Source organism: Pelmatolapia mariae, linkage group LG4 (assembly GCF_036321145.2).
Source record: "Pelmatolapia mariae isolate MD_Pm_ZW linkage group LG4, Pm_UMD_F_2, whole genome shotgun sequence".
In the NCBI taxonomy this organism is placed as follows: domain Eukaryota; kingdom Metazoa; phylum Chordata; class Actinopteri; order Cichliformes; family Cichlidae; genus Pelmatolapia; species Pelmatolapia mariae.
The window spans coordinates 19,754,911-19,777,240 of NC_086230.1; the positions used below are offsets into that span (position 1 = coordinate 19,754,911).

General features: G+C 41.9%; 1 protein-coding gene across 8 annotated transcripts in view; it reads right to left on the reverse strand.

Moving 5' to 3' along the window:
• The window catches only part of cep112 (centrosomal protein 112), a 124,647-nt gene that overhangs the window by 32,557 nt on the left and 69,760 nt on the right, over positions 1 to 22,330 (reverse strand). For 6 of the 8 annotated variants that reach the window (XM_063471786.1, XM_063471785.1, XM_063471781.1 and 3 more), the window contains 3 exons: positions 19,668 to 19,865; positions 17,060 to 17,113; positions 3,163 to 3,225 (listed from right to left, as the gene is read on the reverse strand). In XM_063471786.1, coding sequence (XP_063327856.1) covers positions 3,163 to 3,225; positions 17,060 to 17,113; positions 19,668 to 19,865 — 315 coding nt within the window. Of the gene's footprint in view, positions 1 to 3,162; positions 3,226 to 3,401; positions 3,535 to 17,059; positions 17,114 to 19,667; positions 19,866 to 22,330 lie in introns of all 8 variants that reach the window. The other 2 variants (XR_010093813.1, XM_063471782.1) reach the window with 2 other exon arrangements.

A 22,330-nucleotide genomic window follows, 5' to 3' on the forward strand; every position in this document is an offset into this window, starting at 1 on the left:
CGCAGCCAACAGAAAGAAAAAAAAAAGCTGTTTTATCAGCACCCTCTCACATCTGCGAGCAAATGCACCCTTCTCAGAGTGCGCCCAAATGCAGCGATTCATTTACTCAAGCTCATAACAGAAAGAAAGAAATGTACATATACTTGAAATGTGACGGGACCTTAAGAGAGCTGTGCATGAATGAATACCTACAAACCTCATTGAAATGAAGCAACACGGTCAGGAGGAGTGGGTAAAAATTCCTCCACAAAGATGTGAGAGGCCGAAAAAGCCGTGCTGTTAAAGTTATTGCTGGTAAAGGTGGTGAGGCAGCTGAACAAACTTAAAAGACACAATTGATATATGTTTAGCAAAAGCTTTCAGGATTTGAGTGTGATCACCTGATGAATGTAAGTCTTTCAACTTACCGGCTGACATTTGACTGGTGCAGCTTTGAGAGCAAATATTAATTATTATCCAAGGCTAGAAAAGATAAGGAGAATAATTGTGTGCAAATTTGAAGCCTGATAAAATGTTCTGACTTTTCAAACTGGAATGAAAAAAGGGGCTGCAGAGAGTTGTGTGAAAAGCTTTTCTTTTGCATGACCATATTTGCCAGCTAGATATTAATTGGCCAGCAAGTTCACAATGAGACTTTAGAGCTTTTTTTTTTGCTTTTTTTTTTCTTCCCTAGAAAACAGTTGTCTCCTGCATTACTGGAAATGAATATGCTGAGAGTTGTGAAAGAGAGCAAAAGCTCTACTAACAATCAATACAGAAAAGAACCCAAAGTTTAAACAGTGCTGACACATTTCGATTTTGTTTTGATGTGAAAATGTCTCCAAAGGAATAAACCCTGCAGCTGGTCAGTAAATTCTAAAAGGTCACAGAAAAGCACAGTAAAAAAAACCAAACAAACAAAAAAAATAACCAACATTGTGTTTAAATAAATGAAATAAATTTGCATATTAACTTCAACCTGTCGTGAACTGTGCCTCCCAGAGAACATTCCCTCCACCTCCCACCTACTTGCGGTCAGGGATAAAGTAATGATCTATCAGCACCAAGACTACCACCCACTGTAACCTGACCATTAAGTGGGCCCTGTTTAGTTCACAGGTCACCCAGGAGGACCACTCGCAGCTAGGCGCTTAACACACAGGACTGGGTAGGAGAGACACTAATTAGGAGAGCTGTGTATGTATGTATGTGTGTGCATGCCTGATTGAAAGAACCAGAGCACGGAGACAAAAGCGGGGAGATAATATACAGAAGAATAGGATCTGCACTTATATGTGTATGTTTGTGTGTGTGAATGCAAAGACACATACATATCAGGCCCCCTAGGATAATGCATGGCATGGTATGTTTTTAATTGGGCTATTAGCTATGCAGCTGAGCACAAGAGCGATGCTCTCTGTCAGACACTGAGGGGTTAACAACTGGGGTTAGCCTTTGAGGTTCAAAGGCCTCTTGTTTACATTTGACTGAGTTGCCCCAAGGGGTAGGTGAAAAAAAAAAAAAAGGAAAAAAAAGCCTTCTTGGTTCCACCTTTACCTTTTAAAACAAAGCCGCCCAAGCCCATAACAAATACTCAGAAATAATCACGCATATTAATATGTTTGCACAGAACCCACTCCCTCAGCATAACCTTTATGTAACCGCTCGCATCAACAGCGGTGTTGAGTTCTGTGCTCTGGGACCATCTTCTAATGTCAGCGAGTGTTGTTTGTTAAACTTATGCCAGCTCTGTGTCCCCAAAACAGAGGATTAATCACTTGTTGCTCGTCTGCGGCGGCCCTGCACCCGCCAAAGCGGGCAGAGGCTAAACTTTCGCACAGCACCCAACTCCTTTTGAAGTTGAGCATTGTGTAACCTAATAAGCTACCGTTTTTCCTCACAACATCTGCTTGTCAACCCCGCTTTCAACTCGGAGCCTCTGCCAACCAACCCGAAATGGGGGAGATTTAAAGAGGAGAAGAAAGAAAGAAAGAAAAACAACAACCTTCTCCTCCCCCTCGCCACCTCCCCCCCAGCCTTTTTGAATCTCCTCTTTGGGTAACGAGGTGCAATTACGGCCAAATGATTGTAATATTTTAGCCTGCTACATAATCAAGAAGAAACCACTTTTCTTTTTGTAATGTAAACACTACTTAGGGTGTTTTTGGATCTTTAAACTGGTGAGGTGAAAGCTGCCAGAACTTTCTGAGACGTCGTGCTGAATGGCAGCGTGTGTCCGAGGAAGATATATTTCTGTTTGGACAGAAGAATTAACTCAATTTTATGTGGCCTAAGGACACAAGAAGTAATGTTAAACACATTTCCCTGGATTTGAAGTGCAGCCAGGTGACGGACAGACAGGTATGGTATATGAAAAGGACTTTCACCAATATGTTTTCAAGATGTTTCGCCGGCTTAACAGTTTGCTCGGGCTGTGTAGCTCCCAAGAGAGAGCCGTAGTACACTTGGGGGCCGCGGCAACATCACACAAAGAGCTGGACTGCTTGTGTTTTTGCAACTCTTTTTCTTTTTTCTCCCCCTTTTCTAAATCCCGGTGATTGTCCTGTGGGAGGAAAAATCTCTTAAGAGAGTGCCAAGATATTTTATACCCGGGGATTTGTGGCCACTGGGGGGCAGCTGAACAAACTTAAAAGACACAATTGATATATTAATGTTTGGCAAAAGTTTCCTGGATTCGTGTCTGATCACCACATGAATGTAAGTGTAGTGGTTGCGCTCATTCCAGCCCTTTCAACTCATGTGTCGGTGTTTGATTGGTGCGGCTTTCAGAGAGCAAATATTAATTCTAATCTAAGGCTAGCAAAGATAAGGAGAAGAATTGTGTGTAAATTTGAAGCCTGATAAAAATGCTCTGACTTTGGACACAGGAATGAAAGAGGGGCTGATAAAAGTCAGATAGCAAAGCTTTACAAATTTCACTCTAATATGAACTTTCGTGCTCTGGCACTGACACAAATGTTCTGCGTGCACTTTCTCGTACATTAGCGCTCGTGCACATGTGCTTAAGAGAAAAGGCCATGGCAGCTTGCTTCATGTTCAGGAGAGTGTGTGTGTGTGTGTGTCACCACCTTTCCCCCATCAGTACATTTTGTCTGTTCCGTCGCATAGTCGAGTAGAAAAACAAGAATATGAAATGAAAGGGCAGAAGTGAAAACTGATTACCTGGGCAGATTTGGCAAGCTTCTGACTGTACTCCCTCTCAATCTGCTTTAGCCTGCTGTTGGTCTGCAAGGAGAAGAAGGGAGAGGGGAGTGTGAGAAAGAGATATGCAGACGGGCAGGTTGAGGGACACAAAGAGAGACAGGGTAGTGAAATTCAATCTTCCGTTAGGAAGTGCACAGAGACACATTACCCTCCCAACCTAACCATCCTCTCACACACACACACACTTTTGTGCTGACCTCTGCCTCTTGGCAGTGTGTCCCTGTTGAGCACGCCTGCGGCCCCTTGGCTCCGCGCCACTCCCAGCGCTCATGTGTGCCAGCAGGTAGCGATGGGCACGGTGCACAGTGGGCACCACTCCCCTTTGATCCCCTGCCAACAATTCATCACTTAACAAGACGAGGGGCTACGGTGGGGGGTGGGGGAATTAAAATGTTGCTGCCAATTAGCTATAGGGTAAGAAAAAAAAAGCGAGGGAGACATTTGAGAGAAGCTGGGAAACTAAACAGGGTGGAGACAGAATAGAAGTGAATGGCAATTGTTGCTGGAAGTTTAGTGAGCGTTGCTCGTCTCTTTTGTTTTCCGTTGTTTCTCTATGGGAAGCTAGCCAGCTGGAAGCAAAGGCTGTGTGTTTCTAATGCGAGATCTTTCTCCTTTCAGCTAGCTGTGTTGTGCTGCCAGAGTTTCAATAAGAGGCTGAACTGTGGAGTGAGATAATTAGGTGTGAAGTGCTGGAATTCCACGGGGACGTCAGTAGCGGCCTGTATGGACGTGGATGTGGTCCATACAAGTACTAAGGAAACACTAAGGGTTGAATTAATGGGGGACAGAGGTCATTATGTGAAGGCCAGGCAAAGCTTTTCAGTGGACGAGGATTAAACTTAAGTCTCACATTCTGCTCTAAAACTACAGAAATCAGCATTTATATGTTATATATTATTTAGACGCTTCAGTTGCTATGCCACTAAAAAAGGGGCCACAGTTTAATATATTTCTTATTCTAAATTCATGAAAAACACACAACTGTAAACCATCAGCCATGCAGAGATGTATTCAGAAAGTTATTCTAAACTGTAGTAAACATGATTCTCTCTCTTTTGCGCACACAAACACTTACTTGACTCTCCTGACAGCCACTGACAGACAGACAACTCATGAACAAACACTGCTCCGCTGAACACTCCCACTCACAGCCATCAACACCTGAGCTGCGTTTGGACTCCGCACCCCCTCCAAACACTTCCTGACAAACACGGCGGTCCGCTCTGAACGGACACACCTGTCACCACGGAAACACAGAGCCATCACCAAGGATACAAGCCCTGTCTTCCTGCGCCAGGACTCTTTGAGTGGCGGCCCGCTTGTCCCTAGGGGCCCTAAAGCAGCTGATGAGAGCACGGAGGACAAAGGAGGGCGTAGGAAAGACGAGAGAATGAACTGTCTGTGCGAAAGGGAAACAAATGGAGTCCCTTTATGTTCTTTTTTTTACATTTTCTGTCTCAGCTCCGCTCCATCTTGTGAGTGACTCTGTTATAATAATGGATATTTGTGTATTGTTCGTGTTCTATATTTTGAAAAATAAAAAAAAGATGAAAGAAGAGTCTTAAATGTATCTATTTCTCCATTTATACATAATCGTCTCTACAATTTAGGTGATGTTTATACTGCACAATGTGAGACTGTAGGTTCACATGTACATGGGCTTCTTAAATTTACAGTGCGTAAAATTTTCACAGCTAGACCGAGATTCAAGTTGACGTCAGTAGACTGCAAAGTGCAGTAAACTGAGTTGTGTTTTCTTACCCCTCGAACATGTTTTCAACAGCCAAGAGCTCAAAAACATTAAATTTAAACTGCACCCCATAATGGCCCCAGCTGGCTGGAATGTTTCTATTACTGCTTGGAGGCGATCCAGATTCAGTCCACTGTTTACCTCAGCTGTCAATGAGTAGTGTCCACCTTTATTTACTCAGGAGGAAGCCAGGAATCTTTGTCAAAGGACTGTAATATAATTTGATGAGTCCGTGAAACTCACTTCTGACCAACGACAGTCACACTGAGGTGAGTTGTTGAAGATATCTTGAACTACTGGTAAGCGCTGCTATTAGCCTCTGTTAGCTGCTGCTAACTGCCTTTAGTGAAACTTTCTTTGAAGTGGACTCAGACACTTGGCGAATAAACTCTCATGTGAATCTAATTAAACTGTTTATCAGAAAGAAAAAACAGAAACTGGCACGGTGGATAGCACTATTGCCTCACAGCAAGAAGGTCCTCTGCATGTTTTCCCTGTGTTTGCGTAGGTTCTCTCCGGGTACTTGGGCTTCATCCAACAGGTCAAAGAGACATGGGACAGTGGGGTGAGGTTAACAGGTGATTTTAAATTGTCAATAGGTGTCTGTCCTTGTTAGACCTGTGACAGACTGGCGACCTGTCCAAGATATATGCCACCTTTCACCCTATGACAACTAGGATAGGCTCCAGCCCCCCGGCGACCCTGATTAGGATAAGCGGAAAAGAATAAATAGATGGATAAGAAGGACAAGTGAGATTTTTAGGACACTCAAGTCTAACATTAGCTGGTATGATATTAGCTTGTAACCAGCTGTTGTGGTTTAGCTATTTCTTGTCAACCTTTGCCAGGAGACGGAGTGTCGCATGTCTAATCTGCTGACAACAAGGAATTGTGACAATATTGGGAATAAATAAGCATGTTTATGGACATTTTTGCCCTGACTTTATATTATGAGATGAGGCTTGAGATGCGAAGGAAGAGTGTGACATTTTACACAGATGCCAGTGGTGCTGTCTCTTTTCTTCGTGGTTTTGGTGAAGATGACCCCTCCCCCAATGATAAAACATAGATATGATCCTTTATAACTTGAAAATGCAGGTGTCTCTACATAAAATGCGACCAGTTGGAAGGGAGCTGTCCTACCTGGTCACTGTATTCAAATATAGTAAGGGAACATGGCAGCCTTCACAAACCAATGCCAACCAACTCCCATTTATTTTGAATAGATTAATTATAAGTTTGAGAATGCATCAATTTGTTGGAAGATCTAATTACACACTATATATCCTTATTTTCCATTAAATGACCTCAAATTACTGACTGTACCTTTAGCATATGGTCATACTGACACGCAAACAGGCTCAGATTTTTTATAAAATCATGAAGAGCTTGCTACTAACTTATTCCTTTTACCTGAAGTAACTCGGGGGATTTCAGCAGGAAGTATTATAAAAAAGTATTTTAAAAAACTTCAAACATTATAAACCTCTACCATCTAAACAACCATAAAAATGGACAGAAGTAGAAGAAAATATGGATAGTACACACAGTGAAAAATACCCCATTTGGACTGTGACAAATACAAAGGGAAAACAGTGCTAAATTAAAAGCCCATCCATATGTGTGTGTCTGTGTGAGTGTGTAAGAACTTTCAAAGAGAGTACCTGTGCCCTGCCAAAGGCATTTTTGCGCTGAAGGCACTTTGAGGCTGTATCAGGCTCTTCAATCGCCTCTTAATCCTAGCGGTGTGGAGTGCAGCTGCTTTGAAGTGTGTTCGTGTGTGTGTGTGTGTGTGTGTGTGTGTGTGTGTGTGTGTGTGTGTGTGTGTGTGTGTGCAGATACCAGTGTGTGCTAAAGAAAGTGGAAGTAGATCTGAAGGTAAGGCATGCACCGCTTACCGGGACTTAATTAATAATCTGCAATGGGAAGCAGGCCAAACACACACATAGACACGGGCACACATGGACACATGGGCACACTTAAAAAGGACGGACATGAGTGGCACAAAGAAAGCGGGGCGGGGGGGACTTTCTCTCACACACTTAACGATATGCACACAAGTCACACTTATTCAAACAGAGATAACAGACAAACAGGATGCATGAAGGCCAAACACACATCCAGAGTTTGATCTATTGCTGGAAATGAGATTTGTTCAAGGTGTGCAATCCCTTTGTTCACAACAGACGGCTGTATTCTTGCTAAAGGAGGAAGAACCTAAGGTAAACACTTCTTAGTGTAATCAATGTAGTCACTGCATGGTAATGTTTGTGTCTTATAGTCAGATGCACAGTTTTCAGCAGTAGAAAACACATCAAATGTTCAAACTTTACTAAAAAGGTTTTTAAGAATTTCATACATGCAAAGCATTTCAAAAAGAAGTTGGGATGTGTTTCATCACCTCTCCTTATAACAAAAATCTCAAAGTGCTTGAACTAAGGAAATCAAAAGCAAAATGGTATCCCATTCCCACAAGTACCTTTTAACTGGACTGTAGGGAAGCCAATTTAACACCTGTACTTTCCTTTTTTTTCCTTTGAAGCTTTGTTTTTGTGCAGAATGCACACTACATGTCCACACTGAAAAAAAGCTACTGTGGATGACTGCATAGCTTCTCCCCCAAAAAAGGAAAAAACATATTGTTGGAATATACTCCATGAACTGGAGCCTATCCTAGGTGTCAGGGGTAAGAGGTGGGGTACAAATTGGATAGGTCACAGTCTATCGTGGGGCCAACACAGCCAGACAATCATGCTCATTCACAGTCAAGTAATTTAGAATCAACCTAACCTGCGTGTTATTGGACTGTGGGATGAAACTGGGGTACCTGGAGAGAATTTAAACAGGTACTAGGAAGACAAGCAATCTCGCTCTCTGTGACCTTCTTGCTGTGAGGCAACAGCCCTAACCACTGCACCTCTGTGCACACTACATATTATAACACTGATGCCTTTCCCAAATATCTATCTAATGCTAATCATTATGGATGCCAATGTCTACTCTTAGCACTGACAACAAGCGAGGAGCTCCATCTCATTAGAAAGAAAGAGTTTTCCAACTTTTGATTCTTCAGACCTCAGGAAAGTTTTCTGCTTTGCTACTATGCATGTTTTTTTTTCTTTTGCATTTGTGCCACATTGTACTTATGGCAGCAAGACAAACTATGTTCAGTTATTTTTATAAGAGTTCCTGAGTCCATGCAATGATTCTTTTTTTTTTTTTTTGCAGTACCGCCTGAGGACCAGATGGTCACAGACAGCCAATATTGGTTTTCAGCCTTGTCCCTTGTGTACAGAGATTTCTCCAGATTCCCTTAATCTTTTAATTACACAATGCACCATAGATGATGAAATTCCCAAATTCTTTGCAATATGTTGCCCAAACAGTCTTTCAGAGAGGGGTAAACCACTCCCTATCTTTACTTCTAAAAGACTCAGCCACTCTGGGATGTTCTTTTAGCACTCAGTCATGTTACTGACTAACTTGATCCACTGCGAGACATTTCCCACTTTGTTTTTTAAGCATGATGTGACTTTTCCAACTTTTTTTTGCAAAGAATTGCTGTCAACAAGTTCTAACTGAGCATATATTTCAAAGAACTAGAACATTCCCTAGTTTCACCACTTAATTAAAAATGGGGTTTAAATATCTTGCAAATCATTGCATTTGTTTTTATTTACATTTGAAACAGCATCCCAACTTCTCTGAAAACAAGGTTTTATTTCCAAAATCTCTTCCATCTTGGACAGGATATTGCTTCCATATGGCATTTTTCTGCGATGTGTTTCCAATCATCTCACATTGCTAAAGAGCAATTATGGTTTTCAGCATTGTCCTAAAGCTGAACTCTGACAAAAGGCACAAAACTAAAGTCAATACTTGCTTACGCAAGGATGATATCACACGACACATCGAAAGGACACAGTGCGGACTCCAATCCGAAAAGTGGTTAGGTAAAAAGCCGGGACGTTACAGTGAGTTACAACATGCTCTCTTAATGGCTGTTAGTGGTTTAACCCTGCATACAACAAGTTGTATACGACACGCTGGGGAGCAGATTTATTTGGGTTCGTTTGTTGAAGGAAAGAAAGCAATTTCAAAGAGAAGCTTTTCTCCATTGCTCCACAAAGCCTTCAGTTTTAGTGGCAGCAGTATTTGTAAGCATTCAAAACGATTCTCTGTTCACCGCGCATGACTCTCATAACAATTTGAGTTCAATCTGCTAGTGAGGGAGAGCTGGGAGATGTTATTTGCTCGTTTGTCTGTAATCATTGCTGTCTTGCTGCGCTCGCCTGTGTATCTGCGTGTGCGAGAGAGAGTTGCTGCTGTAATGACAAGAGGCTTTATTTCCATTTCACAGTTTGCCATCACTGCCTGTCAGTAGTGATTCTCTTCATCCCTGCTGCTAACTGTCAGTGCCGCTTCATACACAGCACAGAAATAATGCATCACGGGCACGCAAAGGCAGATAAACATACATCAAATACGCAGACACACGCAACATCCCAAATGTTCAGTGATTACACACTCCACCAGCTGGATCTTTATAACAGAAAACCAATTATATCCTTTTGCCATCAGTGTGAAAGGGATTAAGATCTAACCCACATCTTAAGGCTGGGATAAAAAAAAAAAAGAAGTTTGAGGATTTAAACGCTTCAAATGCTGAATCAGATGCTGAAAGTGTCTCAGTCATGCTTTCTGTGCCCAGATTTGTGCGTGAACTGTTCACAGGCATTGGTCTTAACTTAAGATGACAGTTAAGCTGTGACTTAACACAAGAACACGCAGAATCGTCTCAGTTATTCACTGAAATTTCGCAGAGTCGCAATGAAATTCGGTTTAGACTTCTCTGTGTAGGTACATCTCTATTTATGTCTTCAGTGTATTTTGGATTGATGTTACTGATGTTAAGATGCAGCATGCTTTTCAGTCGCTACACACACACACAACTAAAAAAAAAAAAAAAAAAAACAACATAGTGGTGTCCCACTTAAAACTCCACTTCAAACCAAAGTGTAATCTATAGCGTGCAACAAGATGGGAGCTGCCTGACGCCATGTTTTAATGCGATTGGAAAAAAGTGTGTCGCTTCCCTCCCTCCTCTTGGATGACTTCAAAAAGTGAGCGAGGGAGCTGTGTGATGTTTTTTTTGGGATGGCAGAGCTTTTACTTTGACTCTTTCATCTGCTGGGTGACTCACTCGCTTGCTCGCTCTCTCCCTCCCTCTCCGCCGCCGGGCCCGATGGTGCACTGAGGAAACGAGGAGCTCGCAGAGATCCGGGCATGCTCGCACGGAGGCAAACGCACAACACGTGTTCGCGCACAGACGAGTTCTGATGTCAACATATACCAATGGAAGGCAAATCCAAATTTAGCTAATAATCTGCACAAAACATCTTAAACTTTACCCTCCACCCCTCCTCCTAAAATCAGATCCCTTGCCTTGCCCCTCCAATCTCTTTGTCTCCCGGTTAGTCTGTCAGTGTGAGGTGAATGTGGGCCCTCTTTGATCATCCCCCAGCCACTGTTTTTCTCCTCCTCGCCTAATCCATGACCGACTGAATAATATGATTTGGTATATCTCCAAATGGCAGAGGACCAACTTAATAAGTCAGCAACGACAGGAGGCAAGAGAGAAGAACGAGACGTAGCTATGAGAAATACAATGACAACAACCTTGTACCACCATCTTCCGGCTGAGAGAGAGAACAGTAAGCTCTCTGGAGGTCAGGATCAGAGCTAGAAAGAATGAATGGCTTGATGCGGATAAAATATGAACGAATGTACTAAAAAACAAACAAAAAAAATTAAACAGCTATCACATCTTCCTGAGTCGCGACGTGGAATCTAAAACTTGTCTGTAGTTTTAGCACCAAAAAAATATGTTCTCCAAAGAAATGAGACATTTATGGACCAGTTTATGGCTGGTCCCAGGATAAACACTCATAATAAGGATGATAACAAATGCAGTCCTCTAAAACACCACCTGTGGAATAATTCTGTGGCTCACTGTCACGTTAGGATATGCTTCACGCTTGCAAGAATTATACATCTTTTACCTCAACTGCTATTCTGCTTGAGCAGATTTCTTTTCTCACGTTTTATGCAGTAAGCTGCTAATTTCCTACAGGCACGCAGAAAACGGGCATGTAAAGATTTACAGAAACATTTTAAATAAAGAAAGCCAAAAAAAGTCTGCCAATTGGAGTTGTAAATTCTCTGAAAATTAGGAAAATCAGCCGTGTGCTTGTTTTGTACTAAAAGCGTCTTGGGTGGTCTGATCACAAGTGCACGGCTCTAAATATGGATGGGAATGCAACACATTGAAGGCACATCAGGATCCAAACAGTCAAACCACATTCGGTCAGGGGTGCATGTGTCCACACATGGAAAGTTGTGTGAAAGCAGATGCGTGCACGGCCACATAAAAGTCTGCACGGTCAGCGTAGTGCACAGCACAACAAACAAAACTTATATACACATGAATTCCTTGGTGCAAACAAATTTTTAAAAGGTTTTCAAAGTCTGTACCCAAGCTGAAGCACCAAAGGCCTGCAGAAACCCTGTTCTCCAGATGTAATACTGAAAACAAAAGAAAAACCTAATTTTAAAGGGATTGCAGTTGTTTGCTACAAATTAAAATTAAATTTGAGTGTAGATCTGTATACGCTCTCTTAAGATTTGAAAGTAAATGAAAATCATTCCAGCTAAAATGATTTCTAAAGGGAAAGATTTGGAAAAAGCAGGGATCAGATATCAATAATGTGTCGAACAATTTAGTTCAGTTCTGTGTTATTCTATCTTTATATTACCAAATAATAGCTCACCTGCTAGCTCCTGCTAACACAGAGGTCAACAATTAGATCTGCTATACCACCAGCTTTTCTTTATATGTGTGCACTGTAACACCTAACAGCAAATAGTGGTCAAGTCAGTTGTCATGACTGAAAAATACCGGCAGTGGCTAACAATCAGCCTCACAGCAGATACACATTTGGTACCTACATCGCCTTGTTGTTAAGTTATCGTATTTACAAGATTTCCAGAAAACCTGAAAACTAGTCCAATATTTTTAGTAGATACACTTATGTTATTAATTTGAAACTCCTCAAGTTATCTCATTCTCAAATTTGGGTGTCCATGTCACCGGCCTGCCTGTTTGCCAGGCAGGGTGACAACAATACCCCATCAGCCTTTTACTTCCGGGGGTAAAAAACCCAGTCACTACTGCTTTGAGATGAAACACAACTCTAATGAAAATAAATTCACAGCACCTGATAAATAGTGCCATTACACTTTTACATTTTTTATTGTATTCACCTTAGTTCACAAAAAAAGTTCAGTAAATTAATATTCTTTGATGTTCAATGTTCAAGGCTGAGCCTGATGTTGCCTTACGTGTAAAACAATGATTCCCAGTCACCTTCTCAGAGGGAAAAATACACCGTATTATATTACACTGAATATCAGATGTGAGCTTGGTATCAGCAGAAAGGTATCTATATCAGACTGAAGGTTGAAGAAGTTGGATTATACAGGGTGGGCCATTTATATTGATACAGCGTAATAACATGGGAATGGTTGGTGATATTAAAGTCCTGTTTGTGGCACATTAGTATATGTGAGGGGGCAAACTCCTCAAGATGGGTGGCGACCATGGTGGCCATTTAGAAGTCGGCCATCTTGGATACAACTTTTGTTTTTTTCAATAGGAAGAGGGCCATGTGACACATCAAACGTATTGGTAATGTCACAAGAAAAACAATGGTGTGCTTGGTTTCAACGTAACTTTATTCTTTCATTGACATGTCGAAGAGGTTAACACGTGAGGAGCGGATCGAAATCATGTTGATATCTGGTGAACGCAGTAACCGGGTCATTGCAGCAGATTTCAATGCAAGACACCCTACGAGACCACCCATCTCCCATGCTACATTCAGCAAACTGCTTGCTAAGTTTCGTGAAACTGGTTCAGTGTTGGATTTGCCAAAATGTGGACACAAGAAAACTGTCACTAATGAAGAAACATCAGTGGCTGTCCTAGCTTCATTCAGCAAGAGCCCACAGCGTAGCACTCGCTGCATGTCACTGGAGAGTGGCATTAGTCGAACATCCCTTCGGTGGATATTAGCTACTCACAAATGGCACCCTTACAAACTCCAGCTACTGCAGCATCTCAACGAGGATGACCCAGATCGGTGCACAGAATTTGCAGAATGGGCAAAACAAAAATTGGAACAGGACCCTCAGTTCACGCAGAAGATTTTGTTCAGTGATGAGGCAAACTTTTATGTGAATGGTGAAGTTAACAAACAAAACCACCGCTATTGGTCTGACACTAACCCACATTGGATGGATCCCTCCAAGTGTTGGAACAACAAAAGTGATGGTTTGGTGTGGTATATGGGGTACAACGATAGTGAGTCCATTCTTCATCAATGGAAACCTGCTACATGCTACATGATGATGTGTTTCCCTCTTTGTGCACTGAAGCTGGCACGTTCCCTGAGTTTTTCCAGCAAGATGGTGCACCACCACATTATGGGTGCCAGGTCCGAGCATTCCTAGATGAACAGTTTCCTGGAAAGTGGATTGGTCGTCGTGGGTCAGTTGAATGACCCCCAAGGTCTCCCGATCTGACCCCCTTAGACTTTTATCTTTGGGGTCATCTGAAGGCAATTGTCTGTGGTGTGAAGATACGAGATGTGCAGCACCTGAAACTACGGATAATGGATGCATGTGCTGGCATTTCTCCTGCGGTGTTGCTATCAGTGTGTGAAGAGTGGGAGAAGAGGGTTGCATTGACAATCCAACACAATGGGCAGCACATTGAATACATTTTATAAGTGGTCAGAAACTTGTAAATAACTCATGAAAGAATAAAGTTACGTTGAAACCAAGCACACCATTGTTTTTCTTGTGACATTACCAATAAGTTTGATGTGTCACATGGCCCTCTTCCTATTGAAAAACCAAAAGTTGTATCCAAGATGGCCAACTTCTAAATGGCCACCATGGTCACCACCCATCTTGAGGCGTTTGCCCCCCTCACATATACTAATGTGCCACAAACAGGACTTTAATATCACCAACCATTCCCATGTTATTACGGTGTATCCATATAAATGGCCCACCCTGTATATCCCTGCTTTGTATGAAAGATATTCTCAGTTCCTAGCTGTTTGCAGTTAACAATACAAAATAAATAAATAAATACTTTCGGCTGCCAGTGTTACCTGGCAGTATAATCTTTAGGTGGCACAAATGCCCTGGAAGTACAAGTTCTAAAATACCAGATCATCTTTTACCAGGTTAAAATATGTTCCACGCTTACTGTTTAATGTTAAAAAAAAATAAGCATGAAATATATTTTAAATCCTCTGCGATCAAATTTTGCCCTGGCCTGAAAATCCATACAGTTTTAGCAATTTAACAGCAGAGGGGTTATTATCATTCAGCCTGAAACAGTGGTGTACAGATTATACTGCACCACTGAGAAACCTGGAAAATAAAAAAGGAATGAATTGAACTAGGGTAGCATGGTGGTGCAGTGGTTAACGCTGTTGCCTCACAGCAAAAAGGTCCTGGTTTGAATCCACCATATGGCTGAGTCCTTCTGTGTGGAGTTTGTATGTTTTCCCCATGTCTGCATGGGTTCTCTGCAGGTACTCTAGATTCCTCCCACAGTCCAAAGACATTAGTGTTAGTGGGTTTAGGTTAACTGGTGACTCTACACTGCCCATAGCTGCAAATGTAAGTGCAAATGGCTTTCTGTCTCTGTCTACAACACACTAGTGACCTGTTCAGGGTGTTGGATAGGGGGGTTACGAAGAGAAGCCTCTTCTCTCAAAAAAGAACATCTCAGCACAGCATAAGTTTGTAAAATCAGATCTGAACAAACAACCAGATTTCTGGAACAATGTCCTTTGGACAAATGAGAATAAAGTTGAGATGTTTGACTATGGTGGACAGCACTATGTCTGGGGAAATCAAAACACAGCATATGAGAATAAACAGCTCATAACAACTGTCGAGCACAGCAGTGGAGGGGTGATGACTTGGGCTTATTTTGCAGGCACGGGACCATGAATTCCTCTGTATGCCAAAGTATTCTAGAAAGAGACGCGCGGCCATCAGTCTGGCCCAGAGTGGATCATGCAGCCTCAACATGATTGAAATGCTGTGGCATTTAGGAGAGCTGTGCATAACTGAATGCCCACATACCTCAATGAACTAAAGCAAGACAATAAAGAAGAGTGAATGACAATTCCTCCACAAAATTGAGAGAGAATTAATAAAGTCATACAGAAAATGATCACTTCAGAGTTATTGCTGCTAACTGTTGTTCTACAAGCTGCTGACTAAAAGGATCTGATTAGTTTTTTCTGCTTCTGCATTTTCACTTAGCTTTTGTTGAATAAAAAAACCCCATTGTAATAAAATGTCTGTTGCTGTTCACCTGAGGTATTTAAATTAGTTTAAACCTGCAAAGGACCAGATTATTTAACCCTCTCAGGCTCAAATTAAGGTTTAGTCACAGGAAAAATCTGATATTTGGGGAAAATTATCAAAAAAAAAAATAAAATCAGGTTGTTAGTTTTTAACTGTTGCAAATCGGCAACGCCTGCCTCGAGAGGGTTAAAAAAAACGAAGCCCTGGTATGTAAAACCTTGGAATTGAAATAGGGTGCACTTTCTTATTTTCATGACTATAAAAGGCTTATACATTTGCATCGCGCCAATGAGCGAAAAACACAAAACAAAGCCCCAGTTCCAGTTAGGGGATACAGTCTCATTCACCTTCTGAAGCTAGGTAGCTTTCAGAGGAAAACCTCTCAGGTTAAAGTGAAAAACATCCTTGAAGCAAACAAAAATACCTGTGAAACTAAAGAGACCAATTGTAAGGCACAGGCCTCCATGGTGTAGCTGTCTGATGCTCAGCCTGTGTGCGTCTGTGTCAGAGGATGACTGAGCTCTGTAGTACCTTTCATGTCATGGACATCACATGGGGCACAGCCAGGGGGAAACTAGTGCAGTGACAGGAAGCAGTGGTTGGCTACTGCATGCCAAAAAGCTGCTTTTTCATTGGCTGACTTTGCCTTCAGGTAATTTTGTCACACTTGGTTAGTTTTTGATGAAATGCCCCGTTCCTTTGATGTGGGGTGCAAGTGTGCATGCACATGGACACTACCCTGTGCATGCATACACAGTCCTTTTCTACTACTTACCCATGGAAAGTTTTTTTTCTCCTTCATTTTTAATGTACATGTGTTGGTTATACCAACAATTAAAATAATATAAGAAAGAAGCTGGTGTATGTCATACAGATGCAACAAGGAAACTCAGCATGTCTCTGTATGTATGTGCCCTCTCTTTTCTACCGGTATACACTCATGCAGATATAGTCAGGTCCACACAACCATATTAGACAAAATTCCCACATCTAATCTATTCTTGCAGTTCAAGGTGCTTTACTCTCCAGACTAAAGGTAAATATAAATTTTAACTTCCAAATTTCATTAAATTCCTATCAAACCTGAAGCCTCCTGATCTTTTGTCTTTCATTGTCTCAGAACTCTTGGCGGTATTAGCAAGCAAGGTGTGGCTATACACACATATATACAGTTGTGTGGGGTGAAGACGTCCAACATAAAGACCTTTTCTCCACTAGCCAAATGTCAAACTTCATATCCCTATTAAGCACCTGGTGGGGGGATCAATTAGGCATATTACCGTGATCACAACTGCATTGTAATGTGAGTGTAGTATTCTGATAATATCTTATTGTGTGGTGTGTGGTGATTTCAACTTCTACTAAGCACTGAGTGCAAATATAGCTGGTGTTTGACAAGAACCTGTTCATATGCATGTGGTAAGAAACTGTGCCGACATACTTCCTAGCCCAGGTTTTCTAGTTAAGACTAACTATTTACAGAAAGCACAAACATTATGAGTCTTGCTACAGCTTGAAGGAAGGGTTAAAGATATCGGTGTAGACTGAGAGAGAGAGGGAGAGACAGAGAGATGGAAGGTGGAGGTGTAGGGTAGAATAAAAAAGTCAAATAAGGAGGTGGTGTGGGTAAGAGGTAGGATTCATGCTCACTGTAGCCCAGAGATGAGGCGTCTTTATCAGGCACAGAAGCGGCTTCACAGACCCCTGCAGAATAGAGATTGAGAGGTCTGGGGCTGTGTGTGTTCACACATGTGCATGTATGTGTGTACACACGCACACGCACACGCACACACACACACACACACTAGCAAAGATAAGCTTCAATAGCATCCAGTCTAACACACCTCCACACACCTTTTCCTGAGCCTGCTTCCATCACTTTTCCTTCTCTCCTTTCCTTTTTGGTGATCAAATGCATTGAACTATCTCAACGTCTGATCTTATCTCCTCTGATTTCCTGCTTCTCATCATTTCATTCCAGAAGCTTTGCCCGTCTACTCCCAGAACCTCCACCAAAACACCGCTCCTCCACATCCCCCCCTGTATCCATCGCTCTCCCTTTCTGTCTCTCCCTTAAACGCACGTGTCTTTGATGAGAATCCATTCATGGATTTAATGGATTTCTCTTGCCTCTTTTTTTTCTTTTTTCAGGATCTGGGAGATGGGTTAAAAAATATATAAATATATATATAAAAAAGAGGGAAAGCTGGCCTGCTCAGCCTCTGCTTCCAAGAGCATGGTGGACTGCAGAGGACAGCATTTCTGTCTGCATCAAAAGAATGAGAAATTTTCAGCTTACAAAACAGGGCGAACGAGTCAATATGGATCTGAGGTCTGGCTGACTTCAATTGCATGTGGAAAAAAAGAAACAGGGTGTAAGAAATAGTAAAAGTTTTCCCTGCCCACTGCAAAGTCAAACTTGGAGACAGATAAGAAAGTACAAAAAAAAAAAGGGAAAGTAAGATTCAACCTTTGGTGAATCTTTTTTTGAAGAATCAACGCTGAGCTGACAAAAAGGATGGAGAAATCATTAATCTCTTCATGAAAGTGAAACTAGCGCATTGCTGATAGTGTTATCTGTCTGAGTTCAACGCTGCTTTGAATCCACTCCAGACTGCCCAGCAACTGTGGGTCATTTTTTTTTCTTGCGTACATAAAAGACCAAAGACACACAGAGGAATTAAAGCGGGTCCTAAAAGATAAAACAACTTTTAGCTGAAAAACAGCCTTCGCATATCCAAAAGGGACTGATAGTAAATAGCGTGAGTTCTTCAAATAAAGATTACGCTGTTGTAAGCACACTCTCTTTCTCGGGTCTTTCTCACTTCAGAATTACTGATTCTGTTCGCCATATGGAGCCAAAATGGCCGCCTGGGTGCTTTGGAGGTCCCTGCATTCCGGGCCTAATGCTGCACAGCTGGTGTGGGATGGTGTTTAATGAAAAATGCTCTCTTTGATGGGCCCTGCAGTAAGGATTAGTTTCTGATCAACACCACCTTAGGTCAGCTTCCTGCTAGGCCAGCACAAGATTATGAGTGATTTCGCAACCGTGGGTCCAGCTTCTAAGGTGGCAGACGAACAAATATGACAGAGAGAAAGTAAAAAAGCACAAAAGCAAGAAAAGAAGGTGGATACTTGATGGAAGATTTCATTGAAGTACTTCCTGGTGTGTTAGGATCGTAAAAAGCAATGCTGGACAATGGCTCTATTGAAATGCTGCGGTTTTCTCTCTACAACTGACCTTGCACATTTCAAAACAGTATATTCCACGATGATAAGTGGGTTACCCAAAAGACCCAAAAGTACAAATAGTTTTGATTTTGACAGCACTATTGCCCAACTTTTTGTTTAGGCATATTCGGTTGATTTGATTGAGCAGTTCAGGGAAATCTGTCCTTAGGGTCAGATAACATTGGCCTATTTGTATTCTTAGCCAAATGCTCCGACATTTAAAACAGTTTCCCAGACTCACTGCAGCCACAAACGTTCTAGACATTACCTGACCAAATGTAAGCAGTCAGGACTGGACACTGAGCAGTTTTTAACATGCCAGCTTTCTAGTTCGAAGTCTGTGTGATGTCCGAGTGAGCCTGTGACAACAGATCGAGAATTCACAGAAAGCGAGTGGACGTCGCGTGTCCTGCCTCCTGCGCATTTTGCCCATGCAGTACTCCCACCTCAATCCTCAATCATACTGCTCTGCAGCAATGAGAACGTGCTTGAAGTGAATGTCCCCCATTATGAAAGGGCAACTTCATGCAATGTTCAGACTAAATACCCAGGGTTGTTGGATAAAATCTCCTAATAGTAGGAGATGAGGTGCCTACCAAAGATTTTAAAGACTTCATTGTTACACCAGAAACTTTGCTAGAGCAACAAATCAGGTTCAGTAGATCTAACAGCTGATGTGAAAATGAGAATCACTGTTTATAACACTCAGCCTCCAAAACAAAGCTTCTGCATCCCATCTTTCTTGACTTCAGGTACTGTTTTTAAGCACAAGGCTTCTATGAAACCCCATCTCCTTTATACAGGTATACAACCTCTTCAGTTCATCCTCTTTTTCTCAAATTCACTGTTTAACTTATTCGAGATGTTCTGTTGCTGCTTTTGATGTTTTCCCAGGTTGTTTTCTTCTTTGACTTTTGGAAAACATGCAGATTCCCCACACCTCCTTAACCTTTACTACTCCAGGCATTCCAGTATTCATTCACCCAGTCAAAACAGAGTTAAAAACCCATATCTTATACTTTCTCACCTTCTCATGTGCAGCATCCTTCTCCTGCTGGTGGTTTCTCTCGAGCCGGTCCAGGGATGCCCGTTTGTCCAGGGTTGCTCTTTGCTTTTCCTCCTCCTGGAGCAACGCCATCTCGGCCAGCTGCTGCTTATGCTGGGCATGGGCCTTCTTGAGTTCCTCACGTAGCTCTGACAACTGGGCCTCCAAATCTGCAATTGTCTGGACAGAGATAAAAAGAAACCTGCTGAATTAAGTAAATTAAAATTAATGTCCAGTAATTTTTTCCCCTCTATGTGTAGAAGGCTTTCTGCTCAGCCTCACACTGCATTTTGCAAAGGTGATTACTTTCAAATTTGCTGAGGTCATTATTTGAAGCTTTGGCCATGTTCAATATGAGTGTCCCACCATTGTAACACTAAGTACATCACAAAAAATACAAAAAAGTCCACATTTTAAGTACAGGTTTCTTGTATTTCTGTTTACTGAGAATTGCATATTGAGGGTTTTTTACCATCTGTACTGTCATGGTCCTGGATCTTAGGCCCACGGTTTAGAATTTTTGTGGGTTCATGACTGCTTTTGGGTTTGGGAATGAATTGTGTTTGAGTTTTATTGTTTGTTTCTTTTGTAACACCGGTTGTACTGTTGATACTTTTCCTTGATGTCATTTATATCTTCCAACAGAGTGTGTGCGTCTTGGTTAGGCAGTTTTTAGTGAGTTCCCTTTTGTGCTCCATTCTGTTCCAGTCAGTGTTTTTCTCCTTCAGTGTCAAGTTCAATTCAATTTTATTTCACAACAACAGCTGCATCAAGGCACTTTATATTGACTTTACAATAACGAAGAGAAAACTCCAACCCCAACAATCCAATGACATCCTGTGAGCAAGGATTTGGCAAAAGTAGGAAGGAAAAACTCAAAACTTAATAAGAAGAAACCTTCAGCAGAACCAGGCTGCCATGAAATTCGTCTTGGTCCCTGTTTAGTTGTGTCTTATGAGAAAAAAAAGTATTATGCTGTATTGCTCAGTGATACATAAATGGTTCTGCCTAGCTTAAATTCAAAACATGCCTTGTTTGTCCTCACTTGTTCTGGAACACACTACTTCTGCAGTGATTTTACTCCTGTTTTATTTCATTAGCGGTTGTTCTCTGTGTCTTGTCTTAAGTTTAACTTCCTCCTGATTCATTGTGTTAGTTACCTCTTTCCTTGTTACCTGGTGTGTTTATAGATTGTCTCCCCTTGTCCTTTGTCCTGTCATCACTTGTTACCATGTGTCATCTTGCCCAATGGTTCCTGAGATTTCTGATAATCGTTTAGGACGATTATCATGTACTCATTTGAGCTAAGAGCATTAAAGCTGATTTTTGAATTTTTTCCTGTTTCCCCAAGTCCCAAAGTTTCACAAACATACATTTGCGATGAAGCCCTGACCCCTCTCTCGACCTCTCTCTTTTCGAGAGCTCAGCCTTGACTTTGCTCCGAAGAACGTTTTAATAGCGCTGCCAGTGAGAGTCAACATTACATAGTAAGAATACTAATAAGTACAACCCCCCACGGCCCATGAAACACCAGAAATAGACTGGTCTGACATGCTGTGAAGCTGCATCTCAAGAGTTTGGGAGATGTCAAAAGGAGAAGATAAGTCTACTGTTTTGTCAAACCTACATCACATATTTGGGATGATGGAGATTATCTGCAAGAAATAAGGGTGGGGGAATTTACATTGAAATGCACCTTATATCCTTACAGCTACTTTAGTTAACTGTATTCACATACATTAAATACTGTAAATAGCAATGGACAGAAAAAAATAAAACACCTCGCAGGTATATTATAATCATTTTACACAAATTACAAGCAATGAGCAAAGAGCATTGTAGTTAAGTGTAGGTGGATCTAAGATGAATTGCAGTGTTTCACACTTCTCTACCTGTATTGCATGTATTCCCCAGCTATTGCACATCCTCATTACTCTCCTTGGTTTTTTTCTTTTTACTCCTCTTACTGTGGTTTGCACTGTGCGCTCAGGCTCCTGCCCCCTCCCTCTCCTCAAAAGCCTGGGCATCCCAGGACAACGCCACGTTAAGGCAATCAGACAGAAAGCGTCTGAAGTCTTTTTTAGCGGGCACTGGGGAGACTTCAAAGGAGTGTCACAAAAACAGGCAGATGTTGTGGCTGTGTGTGTTACACGCGCTTCTACATTGGCACGAACACACACACACACACACACACACACACACGCACACACACACACACACACACACACACACACACACACACACACACACACGCCTACACAGAGAAGCAGCCACACATGGCACACTGTCACACACGTAGGTTGCCATGCAGCGCATTCAGAGAGAGAGAATGTGAGGTAAAACAAACAAACGCATGCAATCCTCTGCGTCCCACTCTTCTGTCTCTCAATATTACCAGTCTCACTGCTCCTCTAGTGCCTTCTTCAAGTGCAAGCAGCTATGAGATCTGAGCCCTCAAGAGTCTTTAATGTATAATTCTCTCTTTAACAAATGTTGGGAATGTGTGCTCCAAAAAAAATCTTTTAATAAGTTAGAACATAATCTACCAGAACAGAGACATTGGCAATGACACTTCAGGAACTTAAGAGGCCAAAAGTGCATGTTTTCATTGGGGGGAGCGGCGGGGGGAGCGAACACAGTCGCTT